Source organism: Drosophila obscura, unplaced genomic scaffold (assembly GCF_018151105.1).
Source record: "Drosophila obscura isolate BZ-5 IFL unplaced genomic scaffold, ASM1815110v1 contig_73, whole genome shotgun sequence".
Taxonomy (NCBI): Eukaryota; Metazoa; Arthropoda; class Insecta; order Diptera; family Drosophilidae; genus Drosophila; species Drosophila obscura.
The window spans coordinates 6,535,548-6,563,099 of record NW_024542865.1 but is presented as its reverse complement, the minus strand read 5'-3'; the positions used below and the strand labels follow the sequence as shown (position 1 = coordinate 6,563,099).

The 27,552-nt window shown below is 49.4% G+C and overlaps 5 protein-coding genes across 5 annotated transcripts in view; 2 read left to right on the top strand and 3 right to left on the bottom strand.

The window, feature by feature from the left end:
- LOC111066997 (neurogenic locus Notch protein) overlaps positions 1-20,004 on the top strand; it is a 42,080-nt gene extending 22,076 nt beyond the window's left edge. The window contains exons 3-9 of the mRNA XM_022355985.2: positions 2,207-2,475; positions 2,550-2,754; positions 5,856-5,986; positions 11,645-17,838; positions 17,934-18,255; positions 18,337-18,795; positions 18,872-20,004. Coding sequence (XP_022211677.2) covers positions 2,207-2,475; positions 2,550-2,754; positions 5,856-5,986; positions 11,645-17,838; positions 17,934-18,255; positions 18,337-18,795; positions 18,872-19,215 — 7,924 coding nt within the window. The 3' untranslated portion in view covers positions 19,216-20,004. The remainder of the gene's footprint in view (positions 1-2,206; positions 2,476-2,549; positions 2,755-5,855; positions 5,987-11,644; positions 17,839-17,933; positions 18,256-18,336; positions 18,796-18,871) is intronic.
- A 1,221-nt stretch (positions 20,005-21,225) lies between these two features.
- LOC111067037 (UPF0729 protein GD16342) lies at positions 21,226-21,983 on the bottom strand. Its single transcript, XM_022356058.2, has 2 exons — positions 21,873-21,983; positions 21,226-21,810 (listed from the first exon to the last, which is right to left on the bottom strand). Exon 2 carries the CDS (start codon positions 21,790-21,792, stop codon positions 21,436-21,438), a length of 357 nt encoding a protein of 118 aa, XP_022211750.2. The 5' UTR covers positions 21,793-21,810; positions 21,873-21,983; the 3' UTR covers positions 21,226-21,435.
- A 261-nt stretch (positions 21,984-22,244) lies between these two features.
- On the bottom strand, positions 22,245-23,451 carry LOC111067031 (follicle cell protein 3C-1). The gene is made up of 3 exons (XM_022356053.2): positions 23,238-23,451; positions 22,560-23,170; positions 22,245-22,499 (listed from the first exon to the last, which is right to left on the bottom strand). Exons 1-3 carry the CDS (start codon positions 23,245-23,247, stop codon positions 22,314-22,316), a joined length of 807 nt encoding a protein of 268 aa, XP_022211745.2. The 5' UTR covers positions 23,248-23,451; the 3' UTR covers positions 22,245-22,313.
- A 76-nt stretch (positions 23,452-23,527) lies between these two features.
- LOC111067032 lies at positions 23,528-24,640 on the bottom strand. Its single transcript, XM_022356054.2, has 2 exons — positions 24,457-24,640; positions 23,528-24,381 (listed from the first exon to the last, which is right to left on the bottom strand). The coding sequence occupies exons 1-2, from the start codon at positions 24,481-24,483 to the stop codon at positions 23,614-23,616; spliced, it is 795 nt and encodes a 264-aa protein (XP_022211746.2). The 5' UTR covers positions 24,484-24,640; the 3' UTR covers positions 23,528-23,613.
- A 129-nt stretch (positions 24,641-24,769) lies between these two features.
- On the top strand, positions 24,770-25,517 carry LOC111067035 (thioredoxin domain-containing protein 17). Its single transcript, XM_022356056.2, has 2 exons — positions 24,770-25,087; positions 25,166-25,517. The coding sequence occupies exons 1-2, from the start codon at positions 24,940-24,942 to the stop codon at positions 25,414-25,416; spliced, it is 399 nt and encodes a 132-aa protein (XP_022211748.1). The 5' UTR covers positions 24,770-24,939; the 3' UTR covers positions 25,417-25,517.
- The last annotated feature ends 2,035 nt before the right edge of the window (positions 25,518-27,552 follow it).

The following is a 27,552-nucleotide window of genomic DNA, read 5'->3' as shown; positions in this document are numbered from 1 at the left end:
GTGTGTGTGTGTGTGTGTGTGTGTTTGCCTCCTTCTGTGTATAATTTATATTACATTAATTTTTTTTAGTGCTGTTGTTTAGCCAGCATTTTTTTTGTACGCTCTCTCGGTGTCGCGCGCTCTCTTTTGTCTCTTTCTATGCTTGGCCAGCAAAAAGCCTGACACCTCATTTGAATGAGGCAGTGGTATAGCGGTAGGGGTAAGGGGGAGGCTTGCTCGTGTTTCGTTTCGTTTCGCCTTTTTGGGCACTCTCCCGCCGTCCTCTTATCAGCATCTGAGATTCGCCTGACAAACGCAAATGAGACTCCCGATGCTGCTTGCTTGCTTGCTGCTCCTGCTCCTGCTTGCTTCGTTCACTTCCTACTGCTTGCTGTTCTGCTCTGCCACTGCTTCCATCTACTGCTGCTTACTGTTCAGCCACTGCTTCCATCTACTGCTGCTTACTGTTCAGCCACTGCTTCCATCTACTGCTGCTTACTGTTCAGCCACTGCTTTAAACTCTATTCGAATTTAAACTACATACAGAACATTTCTTCGTAGCCCCCACCACCCCCTTTCCAACCTGTATATTTCAACCCTATTTTAGGCATATTTTTTTGTTTAAATTTAAAAATTACTAAAACTACTTCCACTGCTTATGCTGCTGTTCTGCTACTATTAATATTGTTGCTGCTACTCCTATTACTGCCACTGTTTTGCGGCTACTGCTTGGCGTTTTATTTATCTCAGCCTGCCCTCTGCAGCTGATCCTCCTGCTGCTTCTGCTAATCCTCCGCCTCCTTGTGTCTTCGATTACAATCGACAAGCACAAGCAGCGAGTTTGTGGTTAGGCAGGGCACTGCTGCTGCTGCTGCTGCTTCATCCTCTCTTCCTCTGCCTCTTCGTCTTTCTCTCTGTCGATTGCTACAAATTAATGCTAAATCGAAATCTAAAGCATTTTCACACACTTGTAACGGGAAGTACGAAGCTGAAAGGAGCAGACAACAAGCGTAGAAGGGGGTGGGGGCACAAACAACAAAAACAACAACAAAAAATATAAGAAAAATCAAACGCTAAAAAAGAAAAGCCGTTTTTCCTCCTGGTCCAGCAGTCAGTCTTCTTTCTCCCTCCCTCTCCTCTCCGCTCTCTTCGCTAGCAGCATCTCTTTTGGCCTGGTCAGCAGCCAGCCGCCTCTTAATGATTATTCATTGGTTGTTGTTGTTTTTGTTGTTGCTTCTGCTGATGTTGCACAGCGCCCCAGCAATGCGTGTAATTTTCTCATTGCCAGAGACCCCTGGAACACCAAGAAGAAGCACAAGCTGATGGAGCCGAGCAAGAGGTGGAGCAAGGGGGAGGAGAAGAAAAATTTAATATGCAATCAAGATCGCGCACAAATTACCGTACATAAAAATTGTTTTCTCAAGGGAAAATCAACAACAACAACAACAACAACAAGCAGCAGCAGCAGCAAGCAGCAGCAACAATGTGCAAGTTGTCGTCGAACAAAAGTTGGGGAGTGGAGGTGGAGGTGCAGTTGCGGAATGAGAGGAGTGGAGTGCAGTGGCGAGGAGCGGTGCAACAGCAGCAGAGACCAAGAGAGCGATGGAGAATATGGTGGCGCATCATTGTCATTATTCCACCAATTTGTAGCCTGTTTTTTTTTTGTATAAAATATTGTTTATGGGAAGCTTATTGAACCGATTTGTTTTTTGCTGTTGGCCTCGTTTTCTCAGGCATCGAAGGGAATATTTTTTTGTGTGTGTTGTTATCGGGAAAGGGAAGGGTAAAAAAATTCCATAGGAAAAAAAAAGATGTTAAGATTTGAGTGGAGTACAGGAAAATCCTTCATAAATGCATTGCCAGAGCAGTGGATATGTACAGGAAATCTAGAACTAGCTTGCAACACATTTGAGGCTGGCCATGTGCCCCAGCAGCAGTGGCAACAGCAGCAGTGGCAACTTCTCAGGCCATGTGAAAGTGGTCCACAGGCAGCAAGGCTGTGGCGGCGGAAATGAGGCTACTTTGTCAGCTTTAACACTTTGCTGGACGGGGGCTCTCGCTCTCGCTCTGGCACCGCTTTATCGGCCAGCGGAGATCTGCCAAAGTGCCGCTGTAAAGTCGACAAGTCCATAAACTAGCTATATATGTATATATATATATCCCCTTCCCAGCCCCCATCCTCATACGCTTTAATCAAAACTAATAATCTAAATCTGCCAATTTGCAGTTGCGATTCACGTTATGTCGGCGACTACTGCGAATACCGCAATCCGTGCTCGACGGTCCGTTGCCAGAATGGCGGCACCTGCCAGAAGACCTTTGGCAATGGCGGCATCTCGCCCGGCTTCTCCTGCAAGTGTCCGCTCGGCTTTAACGAGTCGCTCTGCGAGATTGCGGTGCCGAATGCCTGCGATCGTCATCGATGCTACAACGGCGGCACCTGCCAGCTGAAGACCCTCCAGGAGGCGACGTGCGCCTGTGCCAATGGCTATACGGGTAAGCATCATAAATACGGATGGCTGGCTGGAGTAGCCATCTAATATCTAAATGGGCTTTCAAATATATTCCAGGTGAACACTGCGAGACGAAGAATCTGTGCGCCAGTTCGCCCTGTCGCAATGGTGCCACCTGTACGGCTCTGGCCGGCAGCAGTAGCTTCACCTGCACCTGTCCGCCTGGTTTCATGGGACGCACCTGCGCCGAGGATGTCGAGGAGTGCCAGTCGAATCCGTGCAAGTACGGCGGCACCTGTCAAAATACACATGGATCCTACAAGTAAGTGCAAGCAGTGGCAGTGCTCTACTAGGTGTGGGATATTGATCCTTTTGGGTGGGGGGGAATAGAGGCGAGACACCTAGATGAGTCTTCAAACGGAAATGCCTCAGCGATTGGCCATCAATTAATCGATTGACAAGTGCAAATTGTTTGCTTTGTTCGACAAAAGATCAGACACGTCTGATTTTGTTTTGTATTATTTTTGTTTTTTGTTTGTTTTTTTATCTCTGAAGTTCTCTGATTTGCATTTGCTGCCTCGACTTGGACTTCCTTTAATTAATGGCAATTTAAAACTAATAACTTATAAAATCGCATTCAAAAACTGTCTGTGGGGTTGGGGCTTTTGGCCCAAACGATTTGCATAGTTTATTGATTTTGTTTCGTTTAGGCAACAACAAATTGCCCGCCAATTTCCACTCTAATTAAAATACACAAAAAACGAAGAGACCAATCGACCGATCGAGCGACCGAGCGACCGACCTGCCTTTAGAAAATAAATCACACAAAAGATCACAAATATCCGGCGATCTTTTGTTGTGTGTGTGTGTGTGTTTGTGTGTGTTTGTGTGTGTCGGGAACTGGTTGTTTAAATGTTAAATTATTTTCTCTGTGTGAGTTTATTTCGGCGGCTTCATTTACATTTTTAATTTGAAACACACAAAAATTATCAGAGCAACAGTGGCCCAAGAGGGGGCAGGGTAGGGTTATATCTCTACTAAATAAACTAAAAAAAAAAAAAAAAGAAAAAAACAGAAACAACCAATTTGGATCAAAAAGTGCGATGTGAACACATGTTTGCTGTTTGTTTGTTTTTTGGGATATTTGTTGGGGGAGACATTTCCATCACAGCATTAGCATAATGTCAGGTGTAAAAGGGTACAAAGCATTTCCAGAGCGAAATAAATTGCAATTATATGGGGAAGGTAAGCTCCGAGAGGTTGAGGCTTTCGCCCACTTTAATACTTGGCTGCTTGGTGCTCTACTACCGGAATGATCTGCTGCCACTGTTAAATGTCTCTTCTGTCTGTGTTCCAATTTGCATAAACTGGCCATTCGATTTGTGATTTTTATGATGTTTCCATGCTAAATACTGCGGTTTATTCTCTTTCTTAGTCATGGCTTAGTTTATGAGGTTTCATTTTGGTTGTTTCTTTCTAACCCCCGAATTGACAACGATTTTATTTGTCATCTGTCAGTCGGTGGTTTATTTATTAATGGAAACAAACGTTGAACACAAACGAGAATAATTAAGGTATTTTGGTATGCGATGATATTCATGGCTATTGACTTTTGGCTATTGCCGATTGGAATTGCCAATTGAATGGGCTTTTGCGTAATTTTTGGTCCATGAATAATTCAGTTTTTTTTTTTTTTGGCAGAGTCGGTCAAAGGTAAATCTCGTAATCCATAGATATGTTTCATGATCCATCCACACACAGAAACAAACAAACAAAAAGGGAATCCATCTTCTGCTCCAAGCCATCATCATCATCGTTTTCTCTCTCTCTCTCTCTCTCTCTGAGACATATTAGCCCTTGGGCTATTCGGCTGCTGGGTGTTCACATGTCAATCAAATATCCATCATTATTTCTGAATACTTGCGTACACTCAGAGAAAAATGGCATAGTAAAAACAAAGTTATATTAAATTAAATGTCCCATATTTAATCTAGATATAAAACATTTAAAAAGAATTTTAATATATTAAATTTATTGGCAATATATTTAATTTAAATATACATATATAAAATATATTATATAAATATATTAAAAAAATATGAGGGAAAACACATTTAAAATTAAATGTCCCATATTTAATCTAGATAAAAAACATTTAAAAAGAATTTTAATATATTAAATTCATTGGAAATACATACATATATTAAATTTAAATATGAACTATATTTAGATCAAAAATTTGCATATTAATAGAAAAGTATTAGGGAAAACACTTTGCTTCTACATTTCCCAAATGTTGCAAATGGGTAAATCAAATTTCAGTTATTTGTTTCTCTGAGTGCATGCAGCAAATTTTTATTGCCGTTTTTGGATATTTTTCAATGTAATTTTCGAATTCAATGTAATTTACCCGCGAAAATCCTATGGGGAGTAGTTCGGGGTTCGGGGTTCTGTTCTGTGTTCCCCACAGAGTTCTCTCTCTCTCTTTCTGTTTCAGGGATGAGGTATTCGCGATGTTCGACTAGTTTTGGGCAGGCTCCTGTGCTGGTGGCTGTGCTGATGGCTGTGCTGTGTGCCTCTTTTAATTGTTTAATTTAATTAAATGCTCTTTAATGGTCTTAATTAGTGCTGCGCGCGGGGCGGGGCGGGGCGTGGCCCCAGACATGGTCGTTGTCTTTGGCCTTTTAAGGTGCCACCATCATCACTACAGAAGGTGCCCGAAAAAGAAACCCAAACCCCAAACTCGTTTTTCCGGGCTCAAAACAACAAAAACGAATACGAAAAAAAAAAAAAAAACATTTCTCAAGAATCTCATTGCACTCGGGAGTTGGTTGGTTGTTGGTTGGTGCTGTAGCTGGAGTTGGAGTTGGGTTTACATGCCACAAACAAATTAAGTTTAAATCACATTAAGAATAAAGAACAAAGAAGTGGCAGCCAGTGGAAGTGGCATAAAAATTGTTGTACAAAATCAAAGTAAGAAGAAAAAAAAACAGAAACAGAAACAACTCTGGCCATAAAAGAGAGTTCCAGTCGGAGTTGGAGTTTGGTGTTGGAGTCTCGCTGTGAGTGAGTGAGAGAGGAAGAGGTTTGGGTTGTCCCAGAACCGGTTAAGGAACTCCTCTCTCTCTCTCTAAGCAATTGTGGCAGTGGCAGTGCCACACACACACACACACACACAAATAACCTCGCTCTCTCTGTCTGTCCGATTGGGGGATACTCGAATGAGAGATCCAAATCCAAATCCAGATATCCAGATAGTACTGCAAACGGAAGTTCCATTGCCATTACCCCATCCCCCTGCCCATGCCCATGCCCATGCCCATTGCCATTCCTGGCTGCACTCTTAACCTACACATTTAATTGCTCTTAATGTTAAACCCTAAAATTTAATCACTCTTTTTGTTTTGTTTTCTGCCTCCACAGCTGCGTGTGTCCCACGGGCTACAAGGGCAAGGACTGCGACGAGAAGTACAAGCCCTGCAATCCATCGCCCTGCCAGAACGGTGGCAATTGCCGTTCGAATGGCCTCTCCTACGACTGCAAATGCACCACAGGTGAGTGCTCCATCTTCTATAATTTACAGATTAGTTCCAGGTTCAAAAATAAATACGATAGATATTATTTCTGTAGTGCGTTAATGTTAATGTCTGAGGGGGTTCGCAGGGAGCGGGAATGCCAATCGCTGTCTCAACCAATTCCAAATGCAAATCTTGATTGCAGTCGCGAGTCCAAGCTTAAATTACAATGGGTTCGATTGCTGGCCCAGAGCCCCGAGGCCATGAGTTCTCAGCACTTGGACTTGGAGACTTCTTTCCAGTGAGTTCCGATGAGAACTGTTCTCGCGTCATGACTCATGACTAGCCACGAGCCAAAAACAGAGAGACAGAGAGACAGAGAGAGACTCGGCTGCTGTGGCTGCCACATTCGCCCACGCGGCAAGTCGACTACTGGCTGCTTGCTGCTGCTGTTGCCAAAAGGTTCAAACTCGTTTGTCAGCCACCACTGCCGCCGCGGCCCGTGAACCTCGTGAGCCTCAGAGCATCATTCATCAGTTTGGTTCAACTTTTACATCCCAGAGACACAGGAGGAGACCATTCCAATCCAATCCATTCCATTCCTCCGCCATTGCCCATTACGAATTTCATCGAGGCAGGCACAGGCAGGCAGGCAGGCAGCCCGAAAAAAGATCGTGGCCTCATCTGCTTCTTTCTGCCTGTGCCTGGCTGCCTGGCTGCCCCCAGTGCCCCGTTGTGGCGGCTCCTTAATGCGCTGATTGTGTTGCATGACCTCCTTAGGGCGTAACTGTGCTTAAGCATTCATTCCACTGATTTGTGGGAAGAGAGTGTGGCAGGCAGCCAGCGTGCCGCCCCCCCCAAACCCCAAAGAGTGGAAGCCGAAGCCTCTTTTGACTATGGAATTGACTATTGCAATTTTCGAACCTCTTGAGTGTTTTTTTTTTTTTGCTATTATCCTGGAACTGTGTGGATATTCATCTGCATGGCAAACGCTCGATTCTAGAACATTTGTCATTGTACAAATATAATATAATCTACAACAAAATCCTTGTCAGCGAAGCGTTTTTACCATTCCACTGCATTCTCTTTGCGCAGCATTCGCTTGTGCGTGTCGAGTCCAAGCATTCAGCTCAGCGATGGGTCGCGCATTTGGCTCAATTCTTTCTTAGTTCATTTGAAAAACTTGCGATTGTTTGCTGCATGGAAGCATGGAATGTAGGGAGGGGAAAGCGTAGTACTCCCCATTTATTATGGATTGGAGAACTGCAACGGGAACTGCGTTCAAAAGTAATTTGGATGCAATTTTTCTGTTGAAGGGGGAGCTCTTCCATAGCTTCTCCTCTCGATGCAAAAAAAAAAAAAGAGAATCCATGTTGTACATTGTTCATATCTGCAGCAAAGCAACCTTCTTCTGTCGTCAATTGTCACCCATTCAATGTTATTTTTGTTGTTGTATTCATCATGTAAATTGCTCGCATTGCATTATACCCATTAGTATCCGAGCATCCGTGTATCCAAGTGTGTGTGCTGTGTGTGTGTTTGTGTGCAATTTTCAATTAATTCATTTCAATTGAAGAGAATTGCACACGACATTATTTGTGCTGGTGCAACTGCAACCAGCCAGCCAGCCAGCCAACCAGCCAACAAGCAGTTGCAACAACAGCCAAGGGGCACAGTGCGGCAGGCACAGCAGTGTGACCAGCCACTGGGAATTGTCACTCTCTGGTTGGGGGTCTTGTCCCGTTTTGCTGTATGTCGTCTGGCCTTTTAATTGCGCCCAATCAAAAATTCTAATGAGACAAAACGCAAACCACAGGGCATGGGCAGAGCAGGGGCAGGGCAGGGCAGGGCCAGGGATCGGTTTGGTTTGGATCGAAACGGATCGGATCAGTGTTTGGGATCGTGTGAAAGTGTGACCAAAATTGAAATATTTATTACGATGGGAAATGTTATAACGCCTTTTTGCGGCTGTTTTTGCACTCTTTGCTGTTGTTGTTTCTGGCTAATGTTGAGCAATCCCAACCGAATTACAACAGCCAAACCGACAGACAGACAACGACACGACACGAAGCGCCCTGTGGACATCACGGCGCAATGGGGCACATAGAGTGGGATGGCGGCGGGGGGACAGAGGCAATGGAGTTGGGGCGGAGGGAGTTGCACTCATTATGCAAAATAAAGAAAGAAGAAACAGAGTCAGCGGCACGAGTTGGGTGGGGGCGGGTGGGCTGTGGGCTGTGGGCTGGCTGGGAAACAAGTTGCAGAGACCAAACAAAATCCGCACAGAAAAAAATATAAAATAAAAATAAAAGTAAGGTTCAGAGGCCGAAGCATTTTTACTAGCCGCATCCAGATTGATTGTGCCCCAAGTATGTTTAGTAGCTATAGCTAATGGCTACATATTAGCTGTGTATATCTATAGTGTGTATATCTATAGCATCAGAGTATAACTTCAGAACGCACAAAGAAAGTAACGGACTATGGGAAGGGGGTTTTGAAGTTATTTATCGTCTGCGATTCGCTCTGCGATCTTGCCATGCAGAAGAAGGAATCTGTCCTTGACAATTGGAATGTATTTAGTTAATTTCAAAATTAATTCCACTATTCAACTATCATACTAAAATGGAAAAAAGGAGATGCCTTGGACTTAACAGCTTTAGGCTGATATTTTTGCCTGCCCTTCAAATCTGAACCAGAATTGAAGGGCAGAAATTTGACATCATATTTGTGGCCTCTCTGGCCTCTAGCTTTTTCCTGTACATATTACTACAGATGCTTCCCCTACTTTTAGTGGTGTCTATAACTTATGCCCCCACCCTGCCGCTGTCATCTGCTGTACTTGCAGTCTCCTTCCCCCACCCAAACAACTGTATCTGTGTTATCTGCAGCTCCCTCTGACATTCATTGGCTGGATCTACAGAAACAGCAGATACACAGCATATGCGGATTGCTATTACGGATTTTGATATATGTATGTACATATATGTAATAATGATCTACAATCTGCAATCCCGAATGTTGCCGAGTTGGGAGTTCAAAGTGCGGCGGTCACTAAGTGACTGGGTGACTTTTGCTGTGACTTTTTATTATTTACACGCTATGAAAAATGAAAGAAAGAAAGAAAGAAAAAAGCGAAACGAATATGAAACATATGTGTGTCTTTACGTTTGTGTGTGTGTGTGTGTGTGCAACAGCAGATGTTTTTGTTGTTGCTATGCTCTTACTCTTTCTCTGCCGCCTATCCCTATCCCTAGCCGTAGCCCTAGCCCCATCCCTATCCTGAATTGTGATGCGCCGCCTGCCTTGGTTTATTTTTAAAAACCAACAGTTGCAGCAGGGGCAGTTACTGAGAGACGAGACACTTAAAATGCCACTCTTCTCTTCGTGGGCATCCAGGCAACAAGTTGCTGCAGTAGTCTCTCTCCCTCCTACATACATATACATATGTACATGCATGCATGTGTGTATGTTTGTTTGTATGTTTGTGTCTTGGCTGTGGGCCCTTCCTTTTGTAAACTCAACTTAAAACCGACCAAGCAAGTAAAACCATTAAAAACAAAGCTTGTGGGCGAGAGAGAGAGCTTTATTTTAGCCAAAAAAAAAAAAAAAAAAAAAACCATTGCAATAAGAGCAGGCGGCCAGGCAGGCAGCAGCAAGAAGGAGAGCCAAAGCGAACAAGAGATAGAGAGAGAGAGAGATCACACATAAAGTGCGATTTAATTCCTCGAAACAAACACAAACACACACACACACACCAAACAAAGTAAACCAAAAGCAAAGTAAAGCGCAATGAACGAAGCCCAAAACTCGATCGAGTTTGGTTGCTTCGGTGCGGTGCGGCAGAGAGGGCGGGCAGCAGGCAAGCATGCGAAAGAGATAGAGAGAGCAGGCGTACGTACACATGCCAGAGAGAGAGAGGAGAGCAAGAGCAAGCCGCCGAAGCGCGCGCAGCATAAGCACATTTTTATACATACCCTTTAAACAAGCGCGGCATTATGATTCCAATCAAATGTTTGGCAGCAAAAGAGACAAAATATAAAAATATACTAAAAATAATTCCATTACTTATTAGAATTAGTTTATTAATTTAATTTAATTTAAGCTCATATACAGTGCTGCCATAGAAACGATGTTTAATCGATTGGCTAGGGTGTGTAAAGAGTCGGTTTCCCTTAGCGAGCATTCGGTCTGTCTGCGAGAGAGGGAGGCAGAGAGAGTGTGGTGTGGTTTGGTTTGGTTTGGTGTGGAATGGGTTAGAGCGAGTAGCCCGACGCTCATTTAGCTTGGCGCGCATTCAAGATAGCGCTGACCGGGCTTCCAGCCAGCGTTCGAAGCTTCGGGCTGCGGCTGGGCTGGCTTCGGGTTGGGGCTGGCCAGATATGAGACCGTGGGAAAGAACAACTAAAGACGTGTTGTACACACACACACACTCACACACAGAGCATACATGTATGAATGCCTCTGCGCAGCGGCAGCGGCGGCGGCGGCGTCGGCTGCCTTTCCTCTGTCTCTGTTTTTTACGTTATATTTTGTTTGCCCATTCGCTTCGCATGCGCAGCGTTGTTGTTTCGTTCGTTGTTCCGTTTTCTACATTGCCGCTGGCTAAACAGGAGGGAGAGAGAACGAGAGCGGCGAGAGCACAGGTAACTTTCAAGAGAGTGAGAGAGAGAGAGAGAGAGCAAGCCAAGCCAAGCCAAGCCGGCTCTCTCTGTCTGTCTGTCTGTCTCTGTCTCTGGGGCTGGCTGGCTGCTTGGAACAAAACATGTGCATCACAGCTGCAGAGCATTCCTCCAACAAGGCGATATTTTTAAGCGGCCTTTGCGCTTTGTGCGGCTCCTTCGCCACTGACAACCACCTTTTCTGTTGTATTCTTCCATTGCCTCGTCTTTTGTTGCTTTTTTGTTGTTGCTTTAAACGTTTTCGTTTATTGAAGCATTTTATGACGTTGCCATAAATCTGTTTATGCACTTCATTGGACACACACACACACACGAGTGCAGAGAGCGTGTGCATATGCAGCCTCTGCCTTACCTTCTTATTAATATGCCATGTGGGCAGAGCAGTATTCGGAGAGAGGTGGCGAGAGAACACATACGCTGGGCAGTGTGACCGTTCATTCGCACAATTAAATCCGATTTCGCAGAGCAGATTTCTAGCATCAAATGAAAATGATATATGATATGGGTGGGATATGGAATAAGAACCTTCTAAGGAAAAGCAAAACAAGCCAAAACAAAATTTAGTTTATGAAATTTAGTTTATGAGTTTATGAATTATAATTGGAAATATTTAGACAAAAGCTAAAATAAGCAGAAACATGTATGAAAAGTACTTTTACTTAAATCAATCAATAGTAGGGTTTGGGTAGGCATAAATTATATAAAGGGCCATTCAAAAACGAATTGAAGAAATATGGTTATATTTATTATATTGACCGCGAGTGTGTCCGTGGTTCGCACGCACACACTCACATGGTTTGCAATGCGTTACCCCTTAGATAGGGCCGTGCCGAGCCCTGATCGATCTGTAATTTGAAGCTCCAAAAGCTAGTTCCATTCTCGTTTAATCACACGTGATTTGTGCCTAGAAAGGAATGAACCAATTCTGCTAGTATAAAGTATAAAATATCGATTTAAATCGAATAACGACGATCACTAACGTTTGCTGATTTCTCTCCCTATTTCCATGCTTGGACAGGCTTCGAGGGTAAGAACTGCGACCAGAATATCGATGACTGCTCGGGTAACATGTGCCAGAATGGGGCGACCTGCATCGACGGCATCAACGACTACCGATGCAGCTGTCCGCCGAACTTCACGGGCCGCTTCTGCGAGGACGATGTGGACGAGTGCGCCCTGCGTCCGGCCGTGTGCCAGAACGGAGCGACCTGCACAAACACCCACGGATCGTACAGTTGCATCTGTGTGAATGGATGGGCCGGCTCGGACTGCAGCGAGAACATCGACGACTGTGTGCAGGCGGCCTGCTTTTACGGTGCGACCTGCATCGATGGCGTCGGCAGCTTCTACTGCCAGTGCACCAAGGGCAAGACGGGGCTGCTGTGCCACCTGGACGATGCGTGCACCTCGAATCCCTGCCACGAGGACGCCATCTGTGACACATCGCCGATCAATGGCTCGTACGCGTGCTCCTGCGCCACCGGCTACAAGGGCGTCGACTGCTCCGAGGACATTGACGAGTGTGACCAGGGCTCGCCGTGCGAACACAACGGCATCTGCGTGAACACGCCCGGCAGCTATCGGTGCAACTGTTCGCAGGGCTTCACGGGTCCCCGCTGCGAGACGAACATCAACGAGTGCGAGTCGCATCCGTGCCAGAACGAGGGCAGCTGCCTGGACGATCCGGGCACGTTCCGGTGCGTCTGCATGCCGGGCTTCACGGGCACCCAGTGCGAGATCGACATTGACGAGTGCCAGTCGAGTCCCTGCCTGAACGACGGCACCTGCCACGACAAGATCAACGACTTTACGTGCAGCTGTGCGTTGGGCTTCACGGGCGCCCGCTGCCAGATCAATATCGACGACTGCCAGTCGCAGCCGTGCAGGAATCGGGGCATCTGCCACGACTCGATAGCTGGCTACAGCTGCGAGTGTCCGCCGGGCTACACGGGCACCAGCTGCGAGATCAACATCAATGACTGCGACTCGAATCCGTGCCACCGGGGCAAGTGCATCGATGGCAACAACAGCTTCACGTGCCTCTGCGATCCCGGCTACACGGGCTACATCTGCCAGAAGCAGATCAACGAGTGCGAATCGAATCCGTGCCAGTTCGATGGGCATTGCCAGGACCGTGTGGGCAGCTACGTCTGCCACTGTCAGCCGGGCACGAGCGGCAAGAACTGCGAGATCAATGTGAACGAGTGCCACAGCAATCCGTGCAACAACGGCGCCACCTGCATCGACGGCATCAACTCGTACAGCTGCCAGTGTGTGCCCGGCTTCACGGGCCAGCATTGCGAGAAGAATGTGGACGAGTGCATCAGCAGTCCGTGCGCCAATAATGGCGTCTGCATCGATCAGGTGAATGGCTACAAGTGCGAGTGCCCACGGGGCTTCTACGACGCCCACTGCTTGAGCGATGTGGACGAGTGCGCCTCGAATCCGTGCGTGAACGGTGCTCGCTGCGAGGACGGCATCAACGAGTACATCTGCCACTGTCCGCCGGGCTACAACGGCAAGCGCTGCGAGACGGACATCGACGAGTGCAGCAGCAATCCGTGCCAGCACGGCGGCACCTGCTACGACAAGCTGAACGCCTTCGCCTGCCAGTGCATGCCCGGCTACACCGGCCAGAAGTGCGAGACGAACATCGACGACTGTGTGACGAATCCGTGCGGCAATGGCGGCACCTGCATCGACAAGGTCAACGGCTACAAGTGCGTCTGCCGGGTGCCCTTCACCGGTCGCGACTGCGAGAGCAAGCTGGACCCATGCGCCAGCAATCGGTGCCGCAACGAGGCCAAGTGTACGCCCAGCTCCAACTTCCTGGACTTTGCCTGCACCTGCAAGCTCGGCTACACGGGCCGCTACTGTGACGAGGACATTGACGAGTGCGCCCTCAGCTCCCCCTGCCGGAACGGTGCCAGCTGCCTGAACGTGCCCGGCTCCTACAAGTGCCTCTGCACCAAGGGCTACGAGGGACGCGACTGTGCCATCAATACGGACGACTGCGCCTCGTTTCCGTGCCAGAACGGCGGCACCTGCCTGGACGGCATCGGGGACTACAGCTGCCTGTGCGTGGACGGATTCGATGGCAAGCACTGCGAGACGGACATCAACGAGTGCCTGAGCCAGCCCTGCCAGAACGGGGCGACGTGCAGCCAGTATGTGAACAGCTACACGTGCACCTGTCCGCTGGGCTTCAGCGGCATCAATTGCCAGACGAACGACGAGGATTGCACGGACAGCTCCTGCCTGAACGGCGGCAGTTGCATTGACGGCATCAACGGCTACAACTGCAGCTGTCTGTCGGGCTTCTCGGGCGCCAACTGCCAGTACAAGCTGAACAAATGCGACTCGTCGCCCTGCCTGAACGGTGCGACATGCCACGAGCAGCGGGACGAGTACACGTGCCACTGTCCCAGCGGCTACACGGGCAAGCAGTGTGGCGACTATGTGGACTGGTGCGGCCAGTCGCCGTGCGAGAACGGTGCCACCTGCAGCCAGATGAAGCATCAGTTCAGCTGCAAGTGCTCCTCCGGCTGGACGGGCAAATTGTGCGACGTGCAGACCATCTCCTGCCAGGATGCCGCCGACCGGAAGGGCTTGAGTCTGCGGCAGCTGTGCAACAATGGCACCTGCAAGGATCATGGCAACAGTCACGTGTGCTACTGCTCGCAGGGCTATGCGGGCAGCTACTGCCAGCAGGAGATCGACGAGTGCGCCTCCCAGCCCTGCCAGAATGGCGGCACCTGCCGGGATCTGATTGGGGCCTACGAGTGCAACTGCAGGCAGGGCTTCCAGGGGCAGAACTGCGAGCTGAATATCGATGATTGTGCGCCGAATCCGTGCCAGAATGGCGGCACCTGTCACGACCTGGTGAAGGACTTCAGCTGCAGCTGTCCGCCCGGCACACTGGGCATCATTTGTGAGATCAATCAGGAGGATTGTGTGCCCGGCGCCTGTCACAACAATGGCAGCTGCATCGATCGCGTCGGCGGCTTTGAGTGCGTCTGTCCGCCCGGCTTTGTGGGCGCCCGCTGCGAGGGCGACATCAACGAGTGCCTCAGCAATCCGTGCTCCAATGCCGGCACCCTCGACTGTGTCCAGCTGGTGAACAACTATCACTGCAACTGCCGGCCGGGCCACATGGGCCGCCACTGCGAGCACAAGGTCGACTTCTGTGCGCACAGTCCCTGCCAGAATGGCGGCAACTGCAACATACGGCAGAGCGGCCACCACTGCATCTGCAACAATGGCTTCTACGGCAAGAACTGTGAGCTGAGCGGCCAGGACTGCGACTCGAATCCCTGCCTCGTCGGCAACTGTGTGGTGGACGATGACGGCTTTGGGTATCGGTGCGAGTGCCCGCGCGGCACCACCGGCGAACACTGCGAGGTGGACACACTGGACGAGTGCCAGCCGAATCCCTGCCAGCAGGGTGCCGCCTGCGACAATCTGCTCGGCGACTATGACTGCCTCTGTCCCAGCCGATGGAAGGGCAAGCGGTGTCACGTCTACGATGCCAGCTATCCGGGCTGGGGCGGCAGCTCCAGCAGCTCGCTGGATCGCTATAAGGCCGATCTCGAACAGCAGCGGGCCATGTGCCAGCAGCGGGGCTGCCAGGAGAAGCAGGGCAACGGCATCTGTGATGCCGAATGCAACAGCTATGCGTGCAACTTTGATGGCAACGACTGCTCGCTGGGCATCAATCCGTGGGCCAATTGCACCGGCCCCGAGTGCTGGACCGTCTTCAAGAACGGCAAATGCAACGACGAGTGCAACAACGTGGCCTGCCACTTCGATGGCCACGACTGCGAGCGCAAGCTGAAGAGCTGCAACTTCCTGTACGACGCCTACTGCCAGAAGCACTACGGCGATGGCGTCTGCGACTACTACTGCAACAATGCCGAGTGCAGCTGGGACGGGCTGGATTGCGAGAATAAGACACAGTCGCCGCAGCTGGCGGAGGGCGCCATGTCCGTTGTCATGCTGATGGATGTCGAACAGTTTCGGTCGCTGCAGGCGCAATTTTTGCGCAACATCAGCCACATGCTGCGCACCACGGTCCGCATGAAGAAGGACTCCTTGGGCCGGGACATGATCATCAACTGGAAGGACACGGTGCGCATGCCCGAGATCGAGGACTCGGAATTTGGGCGCAAAAACAAGATCCTGTACACGCAGCAGGGCTACAAGACGGGCATCCAGATCTACCTGGAGATCGACAATCGCAAGTGCACCGAATGCTTTCAGCATGCGGCCGAGGCGGCCGAATTTCTCGCCGCCACAGCGGCCAAGCACCAGATCAACGCCTTCCCCATACACAGTGTGCGCGGCGTACAGAGTCCCGGGGACGATGACGGCGGCGAGCCGCCGGCGAATGTCAAGTACGTGATCGCGGGCATCATACTGGTGATCATTGCGCTTGCCTTCGTTGGCATGGTGCTCAGCACACAGCGAAAGCGTGCCCATGGCGTCACCTGGTTCCCGGAGGGCTTCCGTGCACCGGCGGCCGTCATGTCCCGGCGTCGTCGCGATCCCCATGGCCAGGAGATGCGCAACCTCAACAAACAGGTGGCCATGCAGTCACAGGGCGTCGGCCAGCCGGGCGGCCACTGGTCGGACGATGAGTCCGATATGCCGCTGCCCAAGCGGCAGCGCAGCGATCCCGTCTCCGTCGTCGGTCTGGGCAACAATGGGGGCTATGCCAGCGATCATACGATGGTCAGCGATTACGAGGAGGCCGACCAGAGGGTCTGGTCGCAGGCCCATCTGGATGTGGCCGATGTGCGGGCGATTATGACGCCGCCCGCCCATCAGGATGGCGGCAAGCACGATGTGGATGCTCGCGGCCCCTGCGGCCTCACACCGCTCATGATTGTGGCGGTGCGCGGCGGCGGCCTGGACAGCGGCGAGGATATTGAGAATAACGATGACAGCACCGCTCAGGTGATATCCGATCTGCTGGCCCAGGGCGCCCAGCTGGACGCCACCATGGACAAGACGGGCGAGACGTCGCTGCATCTGGCCGCACGATATGCCCGGGCGGATGCCGCCAAGCGACTGCTCGATGCCGGCGCCGATGCCAACTGTCAGGACAATACGGGCCGGACGCCACTGCATGCCGCTGTCGCGGCCGATGCCATGGGCGTCTTTCAGATACTGCTCCGGAACAGGGCCACCAATCTGAATGCGCGCATGCATGACGGCACCACGCCCCTGATACTCGCCGCCCGTCTTGCCATCGAGGGCATGGTCGAGGATCTGATCACCGCCGATGCGGACATCAATGCTGCGGACAATTCGGGCAAGACGGCGCTCCATTGGGCCGCTGCCGTCAACAATACGGAGGCGGTGAACATTCTGCTGATGCACCATGCCAATCGCGATGCCCAGGACGACAAGGACGAGACGCCGCTGTTCCTGGCCGCCCGCGAGGGCAGCTACGAGGCGTGCAAGGCCCTCCTGGATAACTTTGCCAATCGCGAGATCACCGACCACATGGACCGACTGCCCCGTGACGTGGCCAGCGAGCGTCTGCACCACGACATTGTCCGGCTGCTGGACGAGCATGTGCCCAGGTCACCGCAAATGCTCAGCATGACGCCGCAGGCGATGATCGGCTCACCGCCGCCGGGCCAACAGCCGCAGCTGATCACACAGCCGACGGTGATATCCGCTGGCGCTGCGGGCAATGGCGCCGGCCATGGCGCTGGCAAGCAGAGCAACCAAACGGCCAAACAGAAGGCCGCCAAGAAGGCAAAACTGATCGAGGGCAGCAGTCCCGACAATGGCCTCGACGCTGCCGGCAGTCTCAGGCGGAAGGCGAGCTCAAAAAAGACAAATGCGGCCTCAAAAAAGGGGGCCATGAACGGGGGGACGAGCCTCAATCCCGTACAGCTGATGAGTGGATCAACGACGGGCACGGGAACGGGTGCGAGTGTGGGTGCGGGTGCGGGTGCAGGTGCAGGTGCGGGGGCACCAAACCAACCGCCAGCAGCCACAACCGCCTCGCTGCTGTCGGCGGCAGGGGCCGTGATGGCCTCGGAGCTGGATGCCTCCTCGCCGCTGGGTGTGAACGGCATGAACGGCAACCTGCCCAGCCCCTACGACACGAATTCAATGTACTCGAACGCCATGGCCGCGCCACAGCCCAGCGGACCCAATGGGGCCAAACAGCCGCCGAGCTATGAGGATTGCATCAAGGTGAGTCGCCCAGGAGGCACCCTCCCCCCCTCCCCTCCCCCTCCCCTCCCCAATTCCTTGGCAGGATCTAATTTGGAATTGTTTTGGGCTTACAGAATGCGCAATCGCTGCAATCACTGCCACCGGGCAACGGCCTGGACATGATCAAGCTGGATAACTATGGCTACTCGATGGGCTCGCCATTTCAGCAGGAGCTGCTGAATGGCCAGGGACACGGCATGAATGGCAATGGGGGTGGCAGCATCGGCATCGGCGGCAATCGCAATGGGAATGGCATGTGCGGTGGACTCGTCGGTGGCCTGACGGGTGCCGGCAGCAGCAGCAGCCATGAGCAGGGACTCAGTCCGCCCTATTCGAATCAGTCGCCGCCGCATTCGGTGCAGAGCAGTCTGGCCCTGTCGCCACACGCCTATCTGGGTGAGTTCTTCAATATATATTTGGATGCTGGCTTGCCATTTGCTAATCGCAGTTCTTCTCTCTCTCTCTCCCCTGCTGTAGGCTCGCCATCGCCAGCAAAATCACGTCCTAGTTTGCCCACATCACCGACGCACATACAGGCGATGCGGCATGCCACACAGCAGAAGCAGTTCGGTGGCAGCAATCTGAACAGCTTGCTGGGCGGTGGCCAGGTTGGGCCACAGAGCTCACCAGTTAGTCTGGGCATCATCTCGCCCACGGGCAGCGATATGGGCATTATGCTGGCCCCGCCCCAATCATCCAAGGGCAGTGCAATAATGCAGACGCTATCCCCACAGCAGCAGCAACAGCAGCAGCAGCAGCAACAGCAACAGCAGCAACAGCAGCAGCAACAGCAGCAACATCAGCAGCAGCAGCAGCAACAGCAGCAGCAGCAGCAACAGCAGCAACAACAGCAGCAACAGCAGCAGCAGCAGCAGATTGGAGGCCTGGAATTCGGTTCAGCAGGTTTGGACTTGAATGGATTTTGTGGATCTCCGGGTAAGTGTCAAGACATCAACGCAATAAAACAAAGAAATGCAAATAATCTTACCATTTCCATTGCCATTTGTAACAGACTCATTTCACTCGGGTCAAATGAATCCGCCTTCGATACAAAGTTTAATGTCCGGATCATCGCCATCGACCAACATGCTATCACCGTCATCGCAGCACAATCAGGCCTTCTATCAGTACCTAACGCCGCCCAGTCAGCATTCGGGCGGACACACGCCGCAGCATCTCGCGCAGACATTGGACAGCTATCCCACACCCTCGCCAGAATCGCCCGGACACTGGTCGTCATCGTCGCCCCGTTCGAATTCGGATTGGTCCGAGGGCGTGCAATCGCCGGCGGCCAACAATCTGTATATCTCGGGTGGCCATCAGGCCAACAAGGGATCCGAGGCCATCTACATTTGACCGCTGACGGACGACTGCCTGAATGCCGCCTAACAGCGGATCTGCACACACACACACACACACACACACACACAGCTGGAACGACGAACCGAACGGTGGTGCATGCGACTCTTAAAGAGTCACCTGTGGGGACTGCGTTCTATATCTAGATCTATACATTAAAAAAAAAGCTAATAATTTTTTTTTTTTTGGCAAGCGCTCTTTTTTTTAGTGTCTGTTTAGGGTTTAAGTTTTAATAGTAATAATACATAACAAAAGGCGACACAGAGAAAGAGAGAGAGAGAGAGAGAGAGATGGGAACGTAATAATTTGTAATAATTTAAATTAATTTTTAATGATTGTTGTACAGTGCGCGTTGAAATCGGATGATCTAGATCGCATATATAAATTTATATATGTGTACACATATCTACCCATATATATATATACAAATTACATATGTAGATAACTTTTACCCAGCTAGGCTACATACTATGTAGACTAAGAGGTCGTTTTTGTGGCGCATTTGATTTGTCGTAACGTCATCGTCGTCGCGCTTCCAGTAACAAAACAAACAAACAAAACAAAAACAAAAACTTAAAAAAAAAATAAAACAAAACAAAAGAAAACAAAACGAAAAGAAAGACAGAAACCGAAAACCTTAAACTAGCGAAAATTCTGAACAAAAAGTGTAATTGGCATTCGATTCTGTTCAGATATATATAGCTATAAGATATAAGTGCCCCCAACACTCCTCTCCCTTCCCTATGCCCACAAACATACACACACACATACGGATATATACATACATTATATCACTAGGGCTAAGTCTAGGCTACGTTTAGCCATTAAGTTTTTATCGAATTATATAATTAACGATCGCCTATCCGATACACATACATACACCATATACATATTTGCACATATGTATGTGTATGTGTATGTATATTTCGGCATTCTCTATATGTTTCCAAACTGAAGTGCTTATATAAACAAAATTGTTAGCTATAAACTACCATCAAACAACAAAACCCATTTTTTTTTTACACGACGTTTTTTTTTATTATTATTATTATTATTATTTGTATGAATATGATTATTATGTATTATTACATATTAACTAAGCTAAACTGTAAAAAGATTCTCATAACTGTTTGAATTAAGTTGGACAGAGAAACAAATGACGGCAAGAGATTTGCAACAAATAATTCCACAAAATCACCATAAAAAGACAAAACGAAAACAAAAACAAAAATCACAATAAAAAGACAAACATAAAAGACAAGAACGAATAGGAATGAAAAAGATATGATATGTTAAGAAAAGAAAAGAAAAGAAAAGACCTTAACCAGCCAAGTTTTCTATATATATAAGCCCGACCCCAAGCCTCCCCTTCCCACACCGACACACACACCCCACCCCAAAAATCAAAGTTGATGGTTAGATATTTTCAAAAAATATGCAAAAGGGGAATTTAGACACTAAAACTGAAACAAAAACTAAATCTAAACAACAACAACAACAAAAACACAACGATTTTTCTTGTTCGATTTTCATCAATTTTTTATTTGAGTTTTAATGATTCTTCTTTCATCGCTATAACGCTATATTTTTGTGTAAGTTAAGTTTTTAATGTGTAAATTGTAAAATTATTTGTTTTCCTAACTTAAACGGCAAAACAACAAACAGAAATGCAACTTTTTTTGACATAAATAATAAATATTAAATAATTATTTTAAAAACAATTCGATTCGATTTTTGTTTTCTGCCATTTGGATACCCTGTGTAAGAGAGATAATAATTTGAAATCCTGGCGATTATTTCGCCAGTGGAAAATTTTTCTTTGGTTGGGCCCCCGCCCACTATTAGCCAGCGAGGAGACGCATCTGTGAAGCAATAAATTTCCATTATTAGTCTGACAATTATAAAGAATTAAAGAAAATAAATATAGCAGGATACAGCTGCAAGCGCGGACAACCTCCGAACCTGTCCTGGACCCCACCACCCACTCCAGAAACAACTCAGACTCAGTTTGGGTGATTGCAATGTGTAATTACAATAAAGTTAACATTCGTTTTTAAGCGTAATTGTTTTGCTGCTCTTTAGATAACGTGTACCCCAGCCCACCACTCACACAGCGCGGGGCGGCACCCATGGGTGTGTGTGTGTGTGTGTGTGACTGTGTGCGTTGTGTCAGAACTTATTGTAGAAGCGACAAGAAAAAAACACATGAAATTTGGACTAAATTAACTTCTTTGTTTCCTCCAAGCTTGGCTCAGTGGCTGGCCCAGACGATGACGAAGTGGTTGTTGTCGTGGTGGTTGTTGTTGTAGTTGTAGTTGTAGTCTCCTGGCCGTCTGACCCTGTGGCTGTCTCAGATGATGTGGTTTCCGTGTCGTTTGTGTCAGCGTTTGGCTTCTTCACATACGGGCAGACGCCGCCCTTGCACTCGAACGGGAACTCCGGCCCCGCCTTGATCACATTCCCCTGGGCGTCCTTCTTCTCCCACGGATTCCAGTAGCGCAGCAGAACGGGCTGCACGAATTTGTGCCAAATGTAGAGCAACAGTGGAATGATAAAGCACGGCAGGCACACCATTTTACCTAAAAACAGCTTCTGCAAAGTGTGAATGTTTATACACATACAGCGTAGATACGGTTTCCCCGTCTGCCACTCACCTGCCAGTATTTTCGTAGAAACAATTCCTTGATTTAATGCCCCGACCGACGAAAACTTAATTAATTGTTTGTGTTTGCTGTCAGCTGTGCGAGCGCTGGCATGGTCACACTGCTAGTACCAACAAAATACCAAAATACCAAATTCCCTATGACCCACACGAGAGAGGCGTTCTTGTGGCTTCTGCAGGCTTTACTGGAGCCTGGGGGCACTTTGGAGCCTGGAGCTGTTGCATATCGGGTCGGAGGCATCTTTCAGAGGCAACCCACAACCTGTGCGACAGCATTAATTCCGTATTACAGTACGTACTCGAGGGACCCGACACTCGGATCATACCAGGAGCTATGGTTTAACTAACCCCCAGTCAGCCAGTCAGCCAGATACTTTCTAATATATCAAAGCATTTATTGAGCCCACAACAGATGGGGGGGGAATCAAAGCAATTAGCCCAACAATGGACACCGATAGGGCACGCCTGCCTTGCAGCAGTACTCCCTGCCCGCCTGCAGATTGGTGTTAACCCACTGATTGTGGCAGTTCTTGATGAACAAGTAGGCCCGCTCCTTGTGGCAGTCATGGCCGAGCGCAGAGCACACAATGTTCGCCGAGTTGGGCAGGTGCTGGACGATCTGAGTGAGATGTGATTGGGTTGGTTTCGACTTGAATGTTCTGTGCTGATTTTGTCTTACCGCTTCCAGGCATTTGGTTTGGCACTGCTTCCGGCCAATCGCATTGCACGCGAACATGCGATCCAGCTCCTGATGGATTAGCGGCGCCTCCTGCAGTCCGTGCTGCATCTGCGAGGAGAGGAACACGCCGCAGGTGCACGGCACTGGGTGGTTGTCCAGGTTGGTAGCTGCAGCTGCTGCTGCTGCCGGTGCTGGCGTCGGTGGCAATGGCAATGTATTGTCCAAGCTGTTGGCTGCTGTCGTCGTCGCTGTCGTTGTTGTGGCTGGAGTTTCGGGCGCTGTTGCTTGGCTGCTGGTGCTAAAGGCTTCCGTGGTGCTGCCGTTGGCGATGTGACTGGGGCTAGCTTCTGTCGTATTATTGTTGAACTCTGGCCGCGCTGTGGTCACAATAATGAACTCCACGGCAGCTGGCCAAGCTGCCTCAGTGGTTGGGGTTGCGGTTGTGGCAGGGATTATTGTCACTGGCTTGCTCCTCATGCGCTTGTCCTTAATGTAGTTGCCCTTGCCGTAGAGCGGCTTCTTGTAGGCTATCTTGGAGGCCTCCAAGTGCACATCCAGCAGAATGAGCAGCAGTGGCAGCAGCATCGTATAGAAGGACATCTTGTGGCAGGCTGGGAACGGATCAGTCTGTGAGCAGGTGCATGCGGAGTAAAGTGCCCCCGGGCCGTCGCAACTTACCCATCTTCATCTTGATCAGATCAGATCAGATCTACTAATTGCGTTACCAAATCCGTACGCGCTTTTTATAAACGATTTTTCACCTGAAGTTGCAGTTTTCTTTGTTCGGTTTGTTGGCTCTCGCCACCCAGGGCAACCTTGCTGCTACAGCACCAATGAAGTTCAAGTTTGGACGCTGCCATTTTGGGTCAGGGCGAGGCCTGAGCCAGCAGAAATGTTCCATTCAGCGATAACCAAGAGACGAAAGCGAGAGGCGAGCCCAAGAGACACAAGCGAAAAGCGAACAGTTGCATTTTTTTTTCATTTCTCAAATTAACTGACGTCTAAAACTAAACTAAAAACATTTACGAGTATATTGCAACGCCATGTGAGCGTGCTACAAGTATTCTGAGCTTTTCCCCTCGTCGATGATCACCGCCATGAGCTTGTTGCGCAGCTGGCGACGGCTGTGGGGCTGTAGGGACTGCATCTCGGCCTTCAGCATTTCGCCAAAGGCCTCCACGTCGGGCGTGTAGGTGACGCGTTCGGCCAAACGTCCCAGCATGGATGTGGCCGTGTCCAGAATAGCCTGCGCTGGCGAGCGGCCGTGATGCGGGTCCAGTTTGCTCGCATCAGACTCGTCCGCCTCGTCATCCTCGCTACTATCGTCGGAAGCCGATCGATCGTCTGAAGGACCAGCACCAACACTAGCCGCAGCCCCAGCCGCAGCCGCAGCCGCAGTCCTTCCGCCACTCACAGTGTGGCTGAGGATCGCGTCCAGGGCCTCCAGATGCTCGTCTTTGATGGGTTTGTGCCGCTTGGCCACGCTGACCGTTGCTATGTGCGCGCTCGCCGCTTGGCTGCCGTTCCTCAGATGGGGCCTGAAGAACTCCATGAGCTGGTACCAATAGGGCAGCTGCAGGCCCGGCTCGTTGATACGCTGGGTCAGGGCCGAGTACCGCCGCCGTATGCTGCCAAATTTGTTTAGCACATCTTCCTCGGACAGCTGCGGCATCGCTGGGCGCAGGGCCAGGAGAATTCTAGCCAAGGCGAAGGACCGCCGGCCCCTGTGGTTGTACTCAGGGTCCGTCGGATCGTAGAGATTCCGGTGCCGCTTAAAGAGTGTCAGGAGCTGCTTCACTTGCGGCGGATTCCATACGATGTTCTGTAGGGAGGGGGGGGGCAGCGAACAGGCCATTGGGTGAACAGTGTGAAGTAAGTCTTAATTCAAGGGTCTCACATGGCTGGATTTCGGCATCTTTGGCATCGCTTGATTGTGCTGCTGCTCTCCTCAGTCTCATTTGCGCCGTTAATTGGCGGCGGGGGCTCAAATTTCACTTCAGTTCAATTAATTGTTTAAAAATGCTGGCTTCTTTTGTTTATGCTGAGTTATGGCAAATAGGGTACACAAATGTCCGTACTCATAACAGAAAGCTGGCTGTCCTTTTCTTCTTCGGTATATTTTGCGGTATATTCAGAAAATTATATGGTATATTTCGGTATATTTCTGAGGGTCAGGCGGTTATATTTGATCGAAAAATCTGCAGCCACACGGTTGGTAGAGTGCCGCCCCCCTTCCCCAGCAACTAAAAATAATCATAAAACAATCCCACTTGTAATTAAACTTATCCGCTATCGCATCGCCACATTTAGATTAGCCGGTGCGCCACCCGCCTGAACAGTACATTGCAATCACGCGGCAGAATACACAAGGAACACCACAATGACAACGGAATATGTGCCGGTGCGCGGCTACCAGGAGCTGCAGAACTTGCTCAACGTACACAAAGCCAGGACGAGCCCCATCTATTTGTATTTCTACGGCGAGAAGGACAGCAAGGGCAACAGCTGGTGTCCGGACTGTGTGACGGGTATGAAAGCAGAGCTGCACATTTCCATTGCTTACTCTTTTACCTCATCTCATCGTTGTTCCTTGTCCCTTTTGCTAGCTGAGGAAGGCATTATGACGGCATTCCGGCAGTACACTCGGGACGCCCTTGTCCTAGTGGTGGACGTGGGCAATCGGGATGCCTGGATGGATCGCTCCGACAACAACAGTTTCCGGAAGCCACCGTTCTCCCTCACCTCCATACCCAGTGTCTTGCTGTGGAACGGGAGCGAGCGGCTGGACGGCGATCAGCTGCTCAAAAGCGAATTGCTCGAGCTGTTCTTCGAGGAGACGGCGAACCGTACGACTTAGCCAACAGCAACAACAAATAGAATGCCATAGCATGGAGAGTGCCTGCCAGAGTGAAAGAGAGTTTGCGCTCAATAAAATATGTTACCGAGTTTCCCACTCAATCCCATCCGACTCGACTCACATTCTGCACTCGGTTGGTTCTGGTGGGGGAGATAGGAGCCGGCAGAGAGTGTCACTCATGTACCAAATTCCAGAGAAGCATCACACTCATTTTAAGCGTATCATGCTAAACGGTACGGGTCAAGCCAAGAGCGGGCCAAAGAGAGCGCACTGGCTCAGATTTGCGCCGCAACGGTGAGCCTTCTTCAGTGCTTCAATGTCTGCTCGAACATTTTCGGGCAAGGACGAATCGTCGTGTGGCGCGCGCGGATAACGGAACGGAACCCAAAGCACCGGAACACTTCCAGGCGAAGCACGCGGCGCACGGCAGCCCAACGGTAAACATTGAAAAAACGCGGCTGACACGCTCTCCCGCGCGCACTCGCTCTCCCTAACATTAGTTATTGTCGCCGGCGGTGTCATCATCCTTCATCCTCGTCGTTGGCGTTGCTTTCTGTTTGTTTTAGTTCGTTATTCCGCTGACTGCTGACCGCTTATCGTTAACTGTTAAACGTTTACCGCTATTCGCGGACCGGTACGTTTACCGCGGACTGGACCGCACCGTGTGATCCCGTTACCGTCGTTACCGTTACGCGCCTTGGAAAAGCCAGTTACAAAAAGCAGGGGCCATGCTTAGAGTGGGACAAAGAGGCCATGATTAGAGCGGAACAAAGAGTGTTGGTCATTAAATAACGCCACCGAATCCCCGAATGTAGGTAAAACCAAAAGGGCACACACACACCCACACACCCACACACCCACACACCACACACTCCAACATGCAAATCCGTGCGGCTGGGCTGGGAGGGAGATTGGGATGGATGGGGAGACGCCTGCGGTTAGTTTTCGGCTGTCGGCAGCTTGAACCCGTTTAACCCGCTTGGCGCTTGCCAGGATGTGGGATGGGAATCGGGATGAAAGTAGCACCCAAAAAAAAAATAAAAAAACTGTTGCATACCCGATTTTCGGTTTTCCGAGGTGAACCCAATGAGAGAACATGTATTTCTGATCCAAAGTCCATTTAAAATCCTAGATCTCAGAGACACAAAGAGTTAAAGCAACCGGAAAGAGTTTACGTATTCCTGAGAGGGGGTATACGGATCAGTGTCTTTCAAAGAGTTGGACCTGAATTTAGGTGCATGCTCTCCGGTTTAAATTAATGCCGCTGAAAAAAGGATTGCCAAAGTGAACAAAGTTTCGATTTCCTAGAAGACTGTATACCGGAGTCCTATATTCTGTGTATGTGCTCTGTAACAGGTGAAGCAAGCAAAGATCTGCCGTTTCCAATTCCAATTCCAGTGAACAGCTGGCCAACAATTAAATCCGCTTAACAGGCATCCATCGCCACAGTCGAAATGCTCGACTGGAGGTGGAGCAGGAGGAGCACTCTCCACACGTTCTTCAATTGCCTTTGCACGCGTCTTCATTTATTGACCGACTCTTCTTCCATACTTTTCTGGTATTTAGTGTGTATTTTTTTTTTAAAGAAATTTATTGTATGCGCAAATAAATAACGACGAACGCCTCTCAGGCCCCGATGCTGAGGCGGCCCATTTGGCGGCCTGGTGCTAATAAATATGCGAGATGACAACAAAATTATTTGAACAAGTCGAAGCGAATGGGGGGGAATACACAACAGAGAAAAGGTTGCGTTCCATCTACTATGTGCGGGTATAGATGAGGAAAAAAATAATCATAAATTAAATTAAATTGACAAATGTGAACGCGATCGAAGAGAGAAGTTGGGGCCCCGTCAAGGTCACAGAATATCTGTCCCATGATCCAATTGTTGATTTCGATTTCGAATGTGATGTCTTAATTAATTCTTAGCCCAAAATTAGGCTGACATTTACCAAAAAAAAAAAACAGAAACCTTTTGAAATTTTATTGGCACAAAAATATTTCTGATGTACATATGTATATTTTTCGTATATTCATAACCATATTTCTGAAGGATTTCTCTCCTTCAGGTAACGTTCCAAAGGTGTATTTTCGAATGGATTTTCTTCGTATTTTTGTTGTTTCAAAATGGCATAG